This window comes from Eschscholzia californica, unplaced genomic scaffold (assembly GCF_041429995.1).
Source record: "Eschscholzia californica isolate CP2 unplaced genomic scaffold, dmEscCali1.0.p SCAF_1, whole genome shotgun sequence".
Classification (NCBI taxonomy): Eukaryota; Viridiplantae; Streptophyta; class Magnoliopsida; order Ranunculales; family Papaveraceae; genus Eschscholzia; species Eschscholzia californica.
This window is the reverse complement of record NW_028238198.1, coordinates 19,069,197-19,087,789: the sequence shown is the minus strand read 5'-3', so window position 1 is coordinate 19,087,789 and position 18,593 is coordinate 19,069,197. Positions and strand designations below refer to the sequence as shown.

Genomic DNA, 18,593 nt, shown 5'->3' with positions numbered 1-18,593 from the left:
CCAAATGGTATGCGAAGAATCTGTTGGAATCGGAGCCGATTTTGGCCCGACCCGACTCGTCAAACTCAGAAACAGAACGTGCCATTGCGTTCGTCTCGTCGAGCTCTTCAACTTAGAGCCAAGAATCACCAAATCCGATTCCGGATGAATGAGAAATTCAAGTTTGTAGTTTGGATGAAAAATCAGTTAAATTAGGGTCTGAAACGTCAAACGGGACGAAGTTAGATGGGGGCTATCTGGGCAAAGCGCGCACGTCCTGATCTGGACGGGTGGCGTTCCCTCCGCGAGATTTGAAGAAATCTGACGGTAGGGCGATGATGGTCTCGGGACAGAGTTGGGATGAAGCCAGGCGCGTTGGATCAACGAGATCCAACGGCGCGCGCCTACCCCGCTTCGGTACGGATTCGGCATTTCATCCGATCCCTCATCTAACGGTCACTACTATAATCTGTTGGGTACATTTCGGGACAACTCCATCTCAATCTAACGGATGGCGTTCTGTCCGCGACTTTGAGTCAGATCCAACGCCCCAAGATTGAACCGACTCCAATTTCAGTTATTATCCCAGTTTAGTCCACCCTTTCGAATGGATACATCTTTTAACCCAACAGATACTATGCACCCATTCAACTCCTATATAAACAACCCAAAATCATTCCAATTCTCATCAATTCAATTCATTCTCTTCTTCTCTTCCCTTCTAACAATTAGAAGTTCTGGTTTGCCTAGAATATCTAATTAGGAAGTATTTCTAGAAGTTCTGGTTAGACTAGAATATCTAGAAAAAGGAAGAAAGAAGTTTCGAGTGAAATTTGAATTTCCGAAGCATCTAGAAGATCATCTGCATTAGTCAAAGAGCTCATAATACTTACAAAGGTTCGTCCGCTTTCAGAATAAAGAAGTACCATCTTAAAACTCTGAAAGGAAAGTCGTTGTATCCCGAAGGCATACACCCTAACGTTTGGTACTGTTACGGGGGTGTAAAATGTCTTAAGGAAAGAGAATTTATTCTTGCCTCGACTACATTAACACCTATCTCGGTTAGCCCGAAAGAAGGAATATTGATAAATCATTATTCTTTAATAGTTTATCTCTCTATAAGTTAGAGAAAGGAAACTCTGTCTAAATCAAGCCAAGACAGAGAGAAATCGACTTCTCGATTGATAACCAGAGAAACAACAATCTTAAGACATTTTACATAACGATTATTTCTCTGGTTATAAGATCTTGATCTGGGTTATTTTCTGTGTGTTTCAGAAAAAAAATGGCAAGAACAAGAACAACCCTACGGGTTCTTCAGCCTAACACCACATACGTGGAAAACCCAGAGATGTTCAAGGGAACTGACTTCGCTCTGAAGCGGAAGCGTCCATCTCAAAACAGAGGCAAGTCGAGGAAAAGGCAAAGGCTTGTCGAATGCTACAAATGTAGAAAGTGAGGCCACCTAGCCAAAGATTGTCGCTCCACATATGACAGTCAAAGGGAAAAAGCCGGAGGCCCAATTTTATGTTTTGCTTTGTCAAAAAGACAAATCAACTTTTTGTCCTTTTAGGCCCCAAATATAGTTTGGAAATAGTTTTGAAGGACAATTCTAAAAGCACTCCTATTTCTAATGCCGAAATTGCCCTTAGAATCTTAGCTTGCGAAGCTTTGCAAACTAGTTTGCACTGCTTTGCAATCTGGTTTACAAAGCTTTGCAAACTGGTTTGCAGAGCTTTGCATTCCCGTTTGCAGATCTTTGTATTCCCGTTTGCATTACTTTGCAATGCCTTGCAATGACTTTGCAACACTTTGCAAACACTTTGCAATCTGGTTTGCAGAGCTTTGCAAATTGGTTTGCACTACTTTGTAATTTGGTTTGTCTTGCAAAGCTTTGCAATCTGGTTTGCAAACTGGTTTGCAATAAGGTCTGTTTCGTCTTTTTCCTACATTAGATAATTTACAAAAATGCCACAGGGCGCTGAAGCCTATAAAAAGTTGATAAATCCTTTTTAAACAAGACTCAAATTTTTTAGAGAGTTTTGGCCAAATTTCTCCTTTTGTTATTAGTAGTTTATTTTTTATATTAGAAATGGGGTTAATTATTTTAATGATGTAAGATTTAATGATGTTGATGATATGTAACTTATTCTTTTTTTTTTCTTTATATTAGAAACATACATGTTAATTTTTTTTTTTAATAAAATTACCCGACCCCGTCTGGCCCGAGACCGAAGGAGCCCGCTCGGGCAGGCGAGCTCGGGCGGGGGACGAGGTCGGGTAATTGGTTGAATTTGTCCGGCCCGATCCGCCCGACAACTAATAGCGAGTTAAGTAATGTAGTGCCCGATCCGCCTGAGTCCGACTCTATTATGCCTGAGCCCGACCGAACCCGCTCGATTCCCACCCCTAGTCTTGACTCCATCAAACGTCAAGCAAGTCAGACAAAAAAAAGTCAAGTTAAAAAACAAGTTAAACGAAAGGACAAGATATGTGAAAAGAAATTTGGGTTATTTTCCAAATAGCCCCCAACTTTATGACCAGCTTCTTGCCTAGTCTCCTACTTTATCGAAAATACTCAGATGGTCCTTTTTTTCGGTTACCGTTATAAGTTCGTTAACTAGTCATCAACTCTCTCTCTTCCATATCATCACCTCTCTCTGCCACCTCATCCTCTCGCCACCTCGTCGTCTTCACCGGCGAAGGTCGCCCACCGGCCAATCAATCCCCCAAAGTTGTTGGATGTTTTATCAATATGGGTCAATATCTAATTCAATTTGCAATCCGAAAGATAGTTTTCAAAATTCTGACTCGTAGCATTAATTAGTGTTTGTCTTAGTCTTATAAAGATTGTTATCGATGTAACTCGGTATCTATTTTTTTATTTTAGAGAGAGTGAGAACCAGAGGTGACTGAGTGTGAGGATTTTAATAAATTTACACAGTAATTTTGTTTTTTCACTTGTAATGAAGTTCATAGAATCATTGTCCCTTGTAGAAAAGGTGTGGTCAATCAAACTACCTAAATTTGTTGTATTATATTTATTTATTTACCTTCATTGTTACTTTCTTTAATTTATTTGTTGTTCGTCGTACCATGAACAGTTGAAATTGATCAAAGAAATTGTTTTATTCCTTAATGGATTACAAAAGAAATATAAGACTCTATTTATAGAGTTACAATACTACTAGTTTCTAACTTTACTAGTTTCTAATATTTTACTAGTTTCTTAATTGTTTATACTAATATATTTACTAGTTCCTAATTCTTACTAGTTTCTAATATTTGATATTTCCTAATATCTATTATATGGGATATCTTAATATATAGAAAGATATTTCAACACTCCCCCTCAAGTTGGTGCATAGATATCGCACATGCCCAACTTGTCTACCATTTTCGAAAATATTCGACTTGAAACTGCTTTGGTAAGAACATCAACCGACTGATCTTCAGATCGGACCTTTGGTAACTCTACAATGTTGTCTTCTAACTTTTCTTTAATAAAACATCGATCCACCTCAACATGCTTTGTGCGGTCGTGCTGGACTGGATTGTGAGCAATATCACATGCTGCTTTATTGTCACAATATAATTGAATTGGTCTTTCAGAAGGATATCCTAAATCATCCAACAGGAGTCTTAACCATAACGCTTCACATATGCCATCAGCCATTCCTCTAAATTCAGACTCTGCACTTGAACGTGCAACAACATTATGTTTTTTTTACTTCTCCATGTAACAAGATTTCCACCAACAAAGGTAAAATATCCTGTAGTTGATCGCCTACCATTTACTTCACCGGCCCAATCTGCATCAGTATATACATCAATAGTTCGACAACTCGAATTTTTAGTAAACAAAATACCTTTTCCAGGAGCCGCCTTCAAATATCTCAAAATGCGTAAAACAGCATTCATGTGTTTTTCACCGGGATTGTCTTAAATTGACTAACAATACTTAACGCATATGCAAGATCTGGTCTCGTGTGCGCCAAGTACATCAACCTTCCAACCAGTCGTTGATATCTTCCTTTATCAACCGGTATCTGATTAGGCTCCACTGACAACTTTAATCCTTCTTCGACAGGTGTATCAATCGGCTCACACGCTGACATACCCACCTCATGTAACAAATCTAAAGTATACTTTCTTTGGGATAAGAAAATTCCATTACTAGATCGAGATACTTCAATTCCAAGAAAGTATTTCAATGGACCAAGGTCTTTCATCTCAAACTCTTTAGATAAGTAATTCTGTAAAGCCTTTCGTTCTTCAGGATCATCCCCAGTAACCACCATGTCATCAACATATACAATAAGTGCTGTGAGTTTTCCTTTCTGCCTTTTTGTAAATAAGGTATGGTCAGAATTGCTTTGGTGATAACCGAATTCCTTCATAGCCTTTGTAAACCTTCCAAACCACGCTTTTGGTGATTGTTTTAATCCATACAATGACTTTTTCAATCTACATACCTTCTGGCTATGTATTTGTGGTATCTTGCATCCCGGTGGAAGGTCCATATAGACTTCTTCTAATAGTTCCCCATGCAAAAAAGCATTCTTTACATCAAATTGTTGTAGTGGCCAATCTAAATTTGCTGCTAATGATAACAAGACGCGAACAGTGTTGATTTTTGCAACTGGAGCGAATGTCTCTGTGTAATCGGCTCCATAAGTTTGAGTGTAGCCTTTTGCCACTAGTCTCGCTTTGTAATGTTCAATTGTACCATCTGCTTTATACTTCACTGAATAAATCCACCGACATCCCACTGGATTTTTATCTTCTGGACGATCAACTAGCTCCCAAGTGTCATTCTTTTGTAAGGATTTCATCTCCTCATTCATAGCTGCTTTCCCTTTTGAATTAGATAAGGCTTTCTGTACATTGTTAGGAATATATACAGTAGATAATTGATTTACAAACGACTTATTTGATTCTGACAACCGATGATCTGACACATACTGACTCATAGGATATTTGACTCTACTAGACAGCTCAGGTTCATATGTCGGTTTAGGAATACCTCTGGTTTGACGCGACGGTAATATTTTCGTAGGTGGTTCGGAAGGTGCTTCAGGAACATCGTCGACAACTGATTGGTTTGGTGTATTACTAACCCTTGGTTCAACGGCTTCAGTTGGAGGTGAATCCACAATTTTTTCAACGATTTCATTAACACTTTCTTCCATTACCGATTTAGGTGTTGGTAATTCTGGAATTTCAATTTCAGCTCTACTTATTTCTTCAGGAATCAAATTTACTTCAATATTAGATCCAATTTTGTTCTCTTCTACATGATTATCCGTTTCTTCATAATCAAGAGTCAGAACTTCCTGCTTAGTTTTCTCCCCCTGAAGTTCAGACTCAGGTGAAAAATACTTAGAATCTTCATGAAAGATAACATCCGATGTAACAAACATTCGTTTAGTTGGAGGATGATAACATCTGTACCCTTTCTGATTTGCACCGTACCCTACAAATACACATCTTAATGCCCTTGGAGTTAATTTTGTACGTTGGTTCTCATGAAGACGAACAAATGCTACACACCCAAAGACACGGGGAGGTAAATTTGAAACTGTCGGAGAAGTTGTAGCATCCGATAGAGTTTGAAAAGTAGTCTTAAAATCAATAGTACTAGATGGTACTCTATTAATTAAATAGGTTGCAGCAAGAAGTGCTTCTCCCCAATAAGATAATGGCATATGTGCTTCGATCAACATAGCCCTGATAACTTCTAGCAAGTGACGATTCTTTCTTTCAGCGACCCCATTTTGTTGAGGGGTATTTGGCAAGTAGTTTGGTGAACAATACCATGAGAAACCAAATAAGTTTGAAGTTCATGATCCATATACTCTCCTCCGTTGTCACTACGAAGTATCTGAACATTTGCGTTGTACTGAGTACTAAACAGTTTATGAACCTTCTGAAACAATAACTTTACCTCACTTTTAGATTTCATCAAACACACCCAAGTCATCCTAGTACAATCATCAATAAAGGTAACAAACCACCGAGCCCCACCCAAAGTAGGAACCTTAAATGGACCCCAGACATCGGAATGTAAGATCATAAAAGGAGTTGGACTTTTATTTAAATTTAACGGAAACGATGCACGATGACTTTTTACAAGTGCACAAACATCACATTGAAAACTTGAAACATCGCATTTAATAAATAGCGATGGAAATAACTTCTTAAGGTAACCAAAGGAGGCGTGCCCCAGACGGCGATGCCATAACCATATTTCATCTTTATTTTTTATTTCAGAATTGTTCACTACTAATGCCTGACGCAATTTATTAGAGCTTTCAGATACTAAATCCAAGTAATACAACTTTCCTCGCCTAACACCATAACCAATTGTTTGCCTTGTCCGGATGTCCTTAAAGACACAAAATTCAGGCCAAAAGATGACAACACAAAATAGAGTGGTGGTTATTTGAGACACTGATAATAAATTATGATCTAAAGATGGGACAACCAAAACAGAGTCTAAGTTCAATGTGTTCGTTAGAGTTATAGGTCCTTCCCCTACAATAGGGGCTGAGGTGTCATTGGCAGTAGAGACATATTTATGTGAAGATTTGTTTATGGTTGAGACCTGTCTAGAATCAAAAGTCATATGATCTGTAGCACCAGAATCAATTATCCAAGTACTATTCGAAAATTGTGTAGACATATTTAAAGTCTTGCCTACATTACCTGTAGTGGCTATCGTCGATGAAGCTTGCTTAACAGTTGGATCTACAAGGGTCTTCTTAGAGTTTTTCTTTCGATTATGATCCCACCATTCTGGATAGCCTAATAGTTCATAACAATGACTTTTGGTATGACCAATTTTGTTGCAGTGTGTACACTTATAAGTAATTTTGTCAGATTGACCAACAACTTTAGCAAAATTTGAATTTGCCTTATTGAGAGTCATTATTGCGGAAGCATCAGTTGCCCTTCACTTTAGTTAAACCGGAAAAACAAGATGAAGATGAAAGGCTCTTCTCTTTCAATCAATATAAATTCCCAAACACAAATTTAAGACTTTTGGCTCTGGTACCAAGTTGAAATTGATCAAAGAAATTGTTTTATTCCTTGGTGGATTACAAAAGAAATATAAGACTCTATTTATAGAGTTACAATACTACTAGTTTCTAACTTTACTAGTTTCTAATATTTTACTAGTTTCTTAATAATTTATACTAATATATTTACTAGTTCCTAATTCTTACTAGTTTCTAATATTTGATATTTCCTAATATCTATTATATGGGATATCTTAATATATAGAAAGATATTTCAACATGAACACAAAATTAAGATATTTAAGAGCTTATAGAGTGAGTGATTTGAAAAGACTCAACAACACCCCCTTTTAAACGTCAAGTAGGTCAACTAAAAAAACAAGTCAAGTAAAAGAATAAGTCAAGCGAAAAGACAAAAAATGTGGGACTGAAATTTATTCTAATCAATACGCATCATAAAGTTGTGGACATAAATATAGTAAGCGGGTCAATAAAGAATTTTCAAAATTAACAAAGAAATAAATCTAAAAAGAATCTCAAGAAGAATTGTCTTCAAACTAGAATCCTCTTTCTCTCTCTATAAATATATAGGTTAAGGATTCTGACAGTAGGAGCATAAACAAAATTGAGTCCATTAAGTATAGTTGCAGTAGAGCACTCATCAATGTTGCTTCTACCCATCTTAATATTACTACTAGTAGTACCAACGACAAAGGTGGCGACCATGATGATCTCAAAGCCTGGGTGCATAGAAGAATGCGGCGGTATTAGCATTCCCTACCCATTTGGCATCGGCAAAGGTTGTTACCACTATGAACCTCAGTCCCCTGATAGGGAGGACTACCAACCGTTCGGGTTAATCTGCAATGTCTCTTTCAATCCCCCAAGGCTGTTGTACGGTAATATAACAGTCACAAACGTATCAATGGACGGGCAATTAACAATACAACTACTCGCGGGCAATGGTTGTGCCAGTTTGGTTGGATCATCCTCAGCTGAACTTGTCAAATTTACATTCTCAGATACTAAAAACGAGTTTTTTGGTATCGGTTGCAACACCACGAACATTGTCCAACTTGAGGGAAGATTAGGAGGTATATTTGAAACAAAATGTCTGTCTACTTGTAAGAGTACAATTGATGCACCGAATAGAAATTGCTCGGGCAACGGTTGTTGCAGCATCCCCATTCCGAATGGCATCCACAGTTATAGTGTCACCTTCGAAAAACTTGCTGATACGAATTTGAGTATATGTAATACGGCATTTATAGCCGAAAAAAGTTGGTTTGAATTTGAAAAACCATATCTAAAAGGATTTGATAAAGACGTTTATCCGCTTGTTCCTGCAATAATGGATTGGACCATTGGGGAAGAGACGTGTGATAAAGCTATAAAAAAATTAACTAGCTATGCGTGTGGGCCGAATACCGTTTGCTACGAGCCAGGAGGTGCTCCTGGTTATCATTGCAAGTGCAATAGTGGGTTTGAAGGTAATCCGTACCTTAGTACTCCTGGTAGTTGTCAAGGTAATCGTGGTATTCATCTCTGCTATCAACTTAATTTTGAGAATAATTTTGATTATGAGGAGATCCTAATTATCACAATTTTTCGCCTCAGATATTGATGAATGCAAAGATAATTGTAAAGGAGAATTGAAAATCTGTTCAAACACAGTGGGTAACTACACATGTTCGTGCCAAGTTGGTTATGTCCAGGAGAACGTGTTAAACAAAGATACATTTAATTGCTCCCGCCCAGCCATTACAAAAAAAACGGGGTCTCCAACTCCAACTACTCCAATAATTATAGGTAAGTGATTTTGTAATATTAAAAAGGAGAATTTGGCCAAAACTCCCTAAGAAATTATGATTTTGGTTAAAAAGGATTCATCAAAGTTTTTTAGACTTCACCTCCCTGATGGCAATTATGTAATTTTCAATTTCAGTAAAAAGACCAACCTAACCCTAGTCTAAGAAAATACCTTGCAAACGCCTTGCACTGCCTTGCAAAGCCTTGCAAAGCCTTGCAAAGACCTTGCAGAGCCTTGCAAACACTTTGCATGGTTTTTGCAAACACCTTGGATAGCCTTGCAAACAAATTGTAGAGCCTTGCGAACACCTTGCAGAGCCTTGCAAAAACTTTGCAGAGCCTTGCGAACACCTTGCATGACTTCTGCAAATACCTTGCACAACCTTGCAAACACCTTGCAGAGCCTTGCAAAGCCTTGCAAACACCTTCCGGAGCCTTGCAAACATCTTGCAGAGCCTTGCAAACACCTTGCAATGTCATGCAAATAGTTTGCAAATTAGTTGTTGAATTGATTTAACATGAAATTTGTTACAAATTATTATATTTTGTCTAATAGAATGTTGTATCGAAAAACTAGCTGAAACCCCTACAAATTCATAATAGTCATTTTATAAGCTCTAGCACCATGATTTTACTTTTCTTCGAAAAACTTCCAAAGCTTTCATGAAATTCTCAATTTGAACATAAATACCAATCATAATTGTCCAAGAAAAAAATATTTCTCACATGCATTTCATCTAACAACTTTATAGCTATTTCAACCAACCTACGTCTTGTATAACCAACTAACGTTGCATTCCAAGCAACAACATCTCTTTCAAGCATTTTATCAAACACATTGCTTGCATCAACTATACTTTCACAACTTTCATATAAATCCAACAAATAAGTTTGAACATAAACATCAAAACTAACAAATTGTCATCCATCATTCATAACTCAATGAAAATAAAGCAATGAAGAAGTTGGATTATACCTTGAAACACTATCAAATTCTCCTTCCATTGAAAGTATATAAAACTTTATCTCTCTAGAATTTAGAACCAAAAACTAAATCAAACCCCTTAAAAGCCTCTTCAAACAACAAACAAATAGATTTAATCACCAAAACCTAAAAACATCAACCTATCTTATAGCCAAAATCGATTCAAACCCCAAAAATTTTAGACAATCCAACTCGGTTCGTTCACGAGAAAAACTCAAGTTCCTGATTTATTAGTTAGATTATTACTAGGTATTTCTAATTGAATGAAGAGTACTTTTGACTCTTAAAAAATTGGTGCCTTTAAAAATGTCCTTCAAGCCTATTTTTATAACTTACTTGGGGCCTAGCTAGTTAAAAAGATGGGTTGTCTTCGAAACAAAAATATACAAGAAATTGGGCCTCCGGCCCAATTTAGTTTTGGCCAAAACTCCCTAAGAAATTATGACTTTAGTTAAAAAGGATTCATCAAAGTTTTTTAGGCTTCACCTCCCTGATGGCAATTATGTAATTTTCAATTTCAGTAAAAAGACCAACCTAACCCTAGTCTAAGAAAATACCTTGCAAACACCTTGCAAACACTTTGCACTGCCTTGCAAAGCCTTGCAAACACCTTTCAGAGCCTTGCAAATACCTTGCATGATTTTTGCAAACACCTTAGATAGCCTTGCATACAAATTGCAGAGCCTTACGAACACCTTGCAGAGCCTTGCAAAAACTTTGCAGAGCCTTGCGAACACCTTGCATAACTTTTGGAAATACCTTGCACAACCTTGCGAACACCTTGCAGAGCCTTGCAAAGCTTTACACATACCTTGCAGAGCCTTGCAAACACCTTGCAATGCCATGCAAATGGTTTGCAAATTAGTTTTTGAATTGATTTAACATGAAATTTGTTACAAATTATTAAATATTGTCTAATAAAATGTTGTATCGAAAAACTAGCTAAAACCCCTACAAATTCATAATAGTCATTTTATAAGCTCTAGCACCATCATTTTACATTTCTTTGAAAAACTTCCAAAGCTTTCATGAAATTCTCAATTTGAACATAAATACCAATCATGATTATTCAAGAAAAAATATTTCTCACAGGCATTTCATCTAACAACTTTATTGCTATTTCAATCAACCTAAGTCTTGTATAACCAACTAACGTTGCATTCCAAGCAACAACATCTCTTTCAAGTATTTTATCAAACACATTGCTTGCATCAACTATACTTTCACAACTTCCATATAAACCCAACAAATAAGTTTGAACATGAACATCAAAACAAAAAAAATTGTCATCCATCATTCATAACTCAATGAAAATAAAGCAATGAAGAAGTTGGATTACACCTTGAAACACTATCAAATTCTCCTTCCATTGAAAGTATATAAAACTTTCTCTCTCTAGAATTTATAATCAAAAACTAAATCAAACCCCTTAAAAGCCTCTTCAAAAGCAAATAGATTAAATCACCAAAACCTAAAAACATCAACCTATCTTATAGCCAAGTCGATTCAAACCCCAGAAATTCTAATCGGCATCGACAATCCAACTCGGTCCGTTCATGAGAAAAACTCAAGAAGTACTCTGAAGTAGGAGGAAGTTTCCTACTTCCAAAAACACTTTATCGTTTGTGTTATTGGTGCCTCTACACCTCTTAGATTGTGGTAAATATATTTGACCACTTAGGTTACTATAGACTCCAAATAAACCAACATAAAAAAACAACACTATATGTCGTTGTTAAGATAAACATGAATTACTCCTAAAAATTGTGGTTTGGTTGTTGAATTCAAATGTTGATTGATAAACATGAATTACCATTCTATGCAGGTAGTTGTGTAGGCTTGATAGTCTTACTTGTGCTCTTTTGGTCATATTTGTGGTATATGAGGATAAAATTACTCAAGGTTAGAGAGAAATTTTTTATGCAAAATGGAGGTTTGATGTTGCAACAACTCCTTCATGAACGAGAAGAAGTATTCGAAGATAATAGGGGTGGCACAAATGGTAGAAGTAGCAAGTCAATTGCGAAAATATTTACAACCGAAGAACTAAACAAAGCAACCAACAATTACGACGAGACTCAAATTCTTGGTCAAGGAGGATATGGTACTGTTTATAAAGGAGTCTTGTCTAACAGAGAAGTCGTCGCTATTAAGAAATCAAAAGTGATTGACAGGACTCAAATTGACCAATTTATAAATGAAGTGGTTGTTTTATCACAAATCAATCATAGAAATGTGGTTCGTCTTTTGGGTTGTTGTCTAGAATCTGAAGTTCCCTTACTAGTTTATGAGTTTATTACGAATGGAACTCTTTTTGAACATTTACACGACAATAATGAGAAAAAAGTACCAAATCTTTTATGGAATGACCGCTTGAGGATAGCGGCAGAGGTGGCAGGATCGCTTGCATACTTACATTCGGATGCTTCCGTACCTATAATTCATAGGGACATTAAGTCAAGTAACATACTCTTAGACGATGATTATAAAGCAAAAGTATCGGATTTCGGAGCTTCAAGACTAGTCCCTTTCGATCAAACACTATTGAATACGGCAGTTCAAGGAACTTTTGGATACATGGACCCAGAATACTTTCTTACAGGACAATTAACAGAGAAAAGTGATGTTTACAGTTTCGGAGTTCTACTTGCAGAACTACTCACAGGGGAAATGGCAGTTTCTTTTGCTAGACACCAAGATCACCGCAACTTAGCTAATTATTTCCTCTCTTCGATGAGAGAAAATCGGTTATTTCATATCCTTGACCTTAAGTTTGCGAGTAATGAAAATGATGAGCAACGATACCAAGTGGAACAAGTTGCAGAACTAACAAAGAGATGTTTAAGAATAAAAGGAGAAAGTAGACCTAAAATGAAAGAAGCATTTATGGTATTGGATGGACTGATGAAAAGGTCTTTCAATCATAAGTGGGTTTTCGACGAGTTTGTAGGAAATGATGATGAAGAACAGAAGATTTACTTGTTAGAAGAAGGAAGATCTGAATTATCTTACGTTGGTAGTACTAGTAATACCATTAGCGACAATAAAGCAATGGTTCCTTTAGAAATTGGGGGCCGTTAGTGTTTCGTTTTAATGTATAACTAATTTGTCATTCTTACATTGGTGTGACACTATAGTAATGGTGAAGAAGAAGAAGGCGTTTCTTCTTTTCTTACATAATTTTGTGTTTTTGTTTTAATTTTAAAATTATTAATATTTGTTTTTGTTAAAATTTTTTTTTTTATCTTTTTTGAGTCCTTATAATTGTTTACCCTAATTAAATAAAAGCCAAATAAATCAATTATGTTTGAAGGCTCCATAGTTTTCGTTTATATAAGATTTTTCTTTGTCATATATTACAACCCTCTCAAACTTAAACAAATCTTTCTTTTTTCTTTGTGGAATTTTCATATTCTAGTTTACTTTTGAGACATGTGAGGTATCCATATAGTAAGGAATCAATCTCTTATTTCAGGAATTCTTTCATATTCATCAAAGAAGAAGCATCTGTAAACTCAAAGAAATCAATTTCGTAATTAGATTTTTTTGTTTCTGTAAAAACATGGAGAGAAGTTATGAATCTCCCTCAAAAAAATTGAAGTTTCAGAGAAATAGATGGCTTATTCAACTTGGGTCCCTATCATCTTGATGGAGTTCTCTGATCTTGACGGGGTTCCATCTCTCTCAATGTGAATGGGATTTAGTCCACATTGGCAGGCCAAGTTAGCCATGGGGTCCGAGACGATCGACCAACTTTTTTTTTTTGAGACGGTCGACCAACTTGGGCCAAACAAAATTTCTCAAAGAGATAATCCAGATGGCTTTAAATTATAATTTCAGGCTTATGACCAAAAAATCTACCCCTAATAACATATTTAATCCACTCTAAACTTCAAATGGTTTTAAAAACCAAAATATTAAAACAAATGGATATCTAGTCCATTTGTATCCATCTCGAGAGAAAACCCAAATCTCTAGGATGCTTATAATTTCATAATACCTAATCTAACCTTATATATATATATATATATATATATATATCCATTTTTATCTCTCTCTTTCTCTCTCCAATCACGATCTTAATAACCGAAACCATTATGTTCATTTCTAATCAAAATCGGAAAGCAGAATTTTTTCTCTTCCTAAAACCGAAACCTATATTCATTCTCTTTTTTGAAGACGCTTCAGATCTCGTTCCAATCCAATAAACTAGATGAAAACTCCATTGTTTATTTTCGATTTCCATAAAAAAGAATCAGGTTCGTACCTTTGTTAAGATCTACAGTTGCTTATGAGGTTAAAGTAACAAATTTAATATTTTTTTTCTAATGTTTTTAATCATCATTTTTAAAGATATTTATGATTTTCCTTATAATCGATTTCATCTCTGTATCATCTTCTCAAATATTCATCATTATTTCATGATTTTCTCTCTTTAAGATCTTCATAAACGAATTATGATGTTAATGTTAAATCTTTGTTTACTAATTAATTATCTTCGATTATGTTATATTTGTATCCATGTATTATTTTATTTTTCATTAGATATAGATTACAGATCTTGATGTTTAGAACATTTCTTTATATCTGATCCGGTAACGATACCATTTCTGATCCAGAGAAGATTTTCTACGTTTTTTTGTAACAGAATGTAAACGATGTGTAATTTATACGAAATTATGTGTACTTTATTTAACATGACACATAACAGTAGGTAAACAGTGTGTAATATTCAAAAATTATATGTAATTTATTGCACTTTACATATATTTTCTTTTACATAACAACAACCTTGTTATTCAAACTAAAGTTCTGTTGTCTCCAACACATGATGAATTTTATAAAACATTATACATAATTTATTGTATTATACATGTCGTTTCTGGTAAATTATATGTTTTGTTGACTAATGTATATGTTTTTATTTTGTAGTTTTGCTGTTACTAGTGGAATTTCCTACATAAGCATCCAACTTAAGTAAGACTGCGAAACTAAAATCTGATGGTTGGGATAAAATATTTACTGAAATTGGTCAGTTGTTTCGATTTCCATCAGAGAAGATTTGGTTCGTTTGTCAAGAATGATTTAAAGCGTGTGACTGTTGTTTGTTGAATGACTCAGATAGTTGAGAAGATACTGCACTGTACCTGTGTAAAAAAAAAAGTTCTGGCATAAATAATGTGAAATATTGGATAAATTACATTGTATACATGACAAATGATGGTTTCCTCGTAATAAACAACACATAATTTACGAACTTGTTTCATAATTTGTATTTGCTGTATGGTTATGTATGAGTAAAAATGAAAACAAATACTGCTGTAATGTTCGTAAATTGTACATAATTTATGAACATGTTTCATAATTTGTAAGCGATGTTTGGTTATTTTTAAGTAAAAACGAAAACTAAATGAAAGAAATATATGTTATGTATATTAACCCCAAATCACGCTAAATTGATCCAAGAAAAATATACTCTTTCCAAATCTGAAAAATAAGCGAGAGAAAGTAATATATACGTTTTGTATATTAATCCCAAAAAATATATTCTTTCCAAATCTGAAAGTTAAGTGTGAGAAAATAGATTTGAATCGAAAAAGAATTACATAGTAAGAGAGAGAAAATTGATTTGGTTTCCAAATCTGTAATGAAGAGAGATAAAATTGATTTGGAAATATCCATTTGGGGAAATTTTTTATTCGGTTTCAAAATAGATGATAGATGAGAGAGAAAATCTTGCTTAAATTATATATCATTTTTCTTTTTTTAAACCCTAAATCACGGTACAATATGCCGATTGAATTTCGGTCTGACCCCACTTCAAAAAATCCCGCGAAATTTATTTAGGGACATAGAAGGTATTTTGTCTAATATACGAAGAGTTTTTAGTCGCAAGAGCAAAAAGACTAAAAACCCATTTTTTGAGAAGATTTAGCCGTAAACTCTTTTTAAACATTATTTTGGTCTACATATCCATGGACAATTATTATTTTATATGGTGGCTTTTTAATTTTTTTTCGTTTAATTGCTTCTTCAACTTGCCTTTAAATATCCGTCAATATCTTCTTTCTCATGCTCATCCAAAACACATAGTTGATGACCAAACACAAAACCAAGTCAATTGAACTTACAGGCTTAGCTTTATAATATTATTGGCTACTATGTGGCGTAGCTGTGCCCGGTGTGAAATTTTATCTGGGGTTCTTCTTATGATGATGTAAGAACTAAAAAAAATACATGTGATATAATAGATAGGTCTAAGGTGTTGTTTGTTATTTTTTCTTCGTCTGAATCTGAATTGGCTGAACTGAATTGGCTGAATCAGTTTACAAGTTAGAACATTTGTTTTTTATCTGAATTTGGTGGGTCTGAATTTTAATTATGACATTTACACCCTTTTTACATATAACTAAGGTACCAAAATAACTCTAAAAATCATAACCCTAAGTCCCTGACTCTAACTATCTTTGCTCCTGTCTGCCGCCTCCCCTCCATTTTCTTAACACCCAAACCCTAGCTATCTCTTTCTTCCTTCTTCCCCTCTCTATTGCCTCTTCCATCTTCCAGTACTTGAGTTTCAATAGTGGAACTTATGGTGGAGTAGATAGAGAAAGTGGGATTATCAAACTTTACTATGGTAGATCTGGTTCAGAAGGTCATACGATTTTCAAGCTTGTTGCGTATTCCTTGTAATCCTCTTAGAGTAAGTAATGGAAGCTATGGTGTAGTAGAGAGAGAGAGAGAGGAATTATCCAGTTTTACAATAGAGGTGTTGGTTCTGAAGATCTCTTTCAACCTTCAATCATGTCTAATTTCTAAATCTCTTCATATGTTTTAAATTTTATTTTGTGGTGGTGGTCGGTGGTGGTGTTATGGTGGTCGGCGGTTGGAGGTCGACGGTGGTGTTATGGTGGTCGGTGAGATGAAGATGGAGATTGGAAAGTATTTCTTTACTTTTAGGCCAGCGCTTTGGGGAAAGCTAAATATTTTCCGGGGTGTGAAATTTTAAAGAGAATAACTAGAATTTCAGAAATTTTCTGGGGAAATAAATTTTAAAGGGAAATAAAAAAAAACCCTCCACCTCACCTCACTCTCTCTCCACCTCACCTCTCTCTCCACCTCACCTCTCTCTCTTCTGCGACAGGTCGCCGGCCGAAAAATTTTCCGGTCGGCGACCATGAAAAAAAAAAAAATTCACGCTCTTTCTAGAAACTCCGGTGAAGGGGTTTCCCTTCGCCAGAGTTCCGGTCTGTTCTTCAACAGACCAGATCGGTCTGATCTGGTCTGTTCTTCAGCAGACCAGATCCGGTCTGTTCTTCAACAGACCGAAACTCCGGCGAAGGGAAACCCCTCCGCCAGAGTTTCTAAAGAGAGAGAGTGAATTTTTTTTTTCATGGTCGCCGACCGGAAAATTTTCCGGCCGGCGACCTGTCGGAAAAGAGAGAGAGAGTGGTGGGGAGAGAGTGGTGGGGAGAGAGAAGATGAGGTGGAGAGAGAGAAGTGAGGTGGAGAGAGAGAGAGCTGAGGTGGAGAGTTTTTTATTTTTATTTCCCTCTAACAACTTACAAAATAAAATTGTCAAACAAAATTGACCAAGCCTTCACACCCCGAAAACTATATTGCTTTCCCCATAGCGCTGGCCTACTTTTATGGGGGTGTATTTGTCTTTTGAGTACTTTTCAGCTGGTGGGCTTATATTTCAGCCTTGTTTTAAAGTCTGAAAAAGTGGATCTTTTTTCAGTCAATTCAGACTTCTAACTTTTTCAGATAAAGTTTCAAATTTTGCAAAATAAAAAAACAAACATCTGAAATCTGAATTGGATCTGAAAAATTAAAAAAATAAACAACAGCTAAGTAATTTGTCTAAAGGATTTTTTTTTATAAAATATCATGAAATACATATGTTTGTGTAAAAATAAAAATACTAATACCTCAATACTTGCGTAACTTCAAAAATATTTAAACTATATTGAATGTAATTATATAACAAGTCTAACAAGATAAACTAATTTTTTTTGTTGCAAGACTCACTATTAAAAGCTGCAAATTTATAAATTATAGTAAATATGCACATGTAACATCCCAAGTGCTAAAAGTTAGTTGAGGGACTATTTAATATTTTGGTCAAGTCAAAACAGGAGTTAAATCAACAAATAGTCCAAACTGGGGGGTATTTTGCAATCAGAACAAAACTAGGGACTAAAACTGAATTTAGGCTATTTTAGGGAAATATGAATTACCATTCTATGCCGCTAGTTTTGTAGCCTTGATAGTCTTACTTGTGAGCAGCTTTTGGTCATATGTGTGGTATATGAAGATAAAATTTCTAAGGCTAGAGAGAAAATTTTTATGCAAAATGGAGGTTTGATGTTGCAACAACTCCTTCGTGAACGAGAAGAAGAAATCGAAGATAATAGGAGTGACACAAATGGTAGAAGTAGTAAGTCAATTGCAAACATATTTTCTACCGAAGAACTAAACAAAGCCACCAACATTTACGACGAGACTCAAATTCTTGGTCAAGGAGGATATGGTACCGTTTATAAAGGAGTCTTGTCTAACAGAGAAGTCGTTGCTATTAAGAAATGAAAAGTGATTGATAGGACTCAAATTGACTAATTTATAAACGAAGTGGTTGTTTTATCATAAATGCACCAAAGCATGGTCATAATTCTGCCTTCCTAAGAATCTTAGAGGACAAGGGAGTCACTTGCCAGAACTAGAGAACACTGCTCTGCTGCCTAAGCTGGCTTGGAGACTTAAAACTGAACCGAACGCGCTCTGGGCTAAATTCCTTA

At 35.5% G+C, this 18,593-nt stretch overlaps 1 protein-coding gene across 1 annotated transcript; it reads left to right on the top strand.

The window, feature by feature from the left end:
- The first annotated feature begins 7,510 nt into the window (after positions 1–7,510).
- LOC147564875 (wall-associated receptor kinase 2-like) lies at positions 7,511–13,112 on the top strand. Its single transcript, XM_086650674.1, has 3 exons — positions 7,511–8,527; positions 8,619–8,810; positions 11,621–13,112. Exons 1-3 carry the CDS (start codon positions 7,666–7,668, stop codon positions 12,874–12,876), a joined length of 2,310 nt encoding a protein of 769 aa, XP_086506800.1. The 5' UTR covers positions 7,511–7,665; the 3' UTR covers positions 12,877–13,112.
- The last annotated feature ends 5,481 nt before the right edge of the window (positions 13,113–18,593 follow it).

Bases quoted from the DNA above. Each gene is read 5' to 3' on its own strand.
- LOC147564875 (XM_086650674.1), top strand. From the start codon at position 7,666: ATGTTGCTTCTACCCATCTTAATATTACTACTAGTAGTACCAACGACA. The intron at 8,528-8,618 runs GTAATCGTGGTA...TTTTCGCCTCAG, and splicing joins TACTCCTGGTAGTTGTCAAG to ATATTGATGAATGCAAAGAT. The intron at 8,811-11,620 runs GTAAGTGATTTT...CATTCTATGCAG, and splicing joins AACTACTCCAATAATTATAG to GTAGTTGTGTAGGCTTGATA.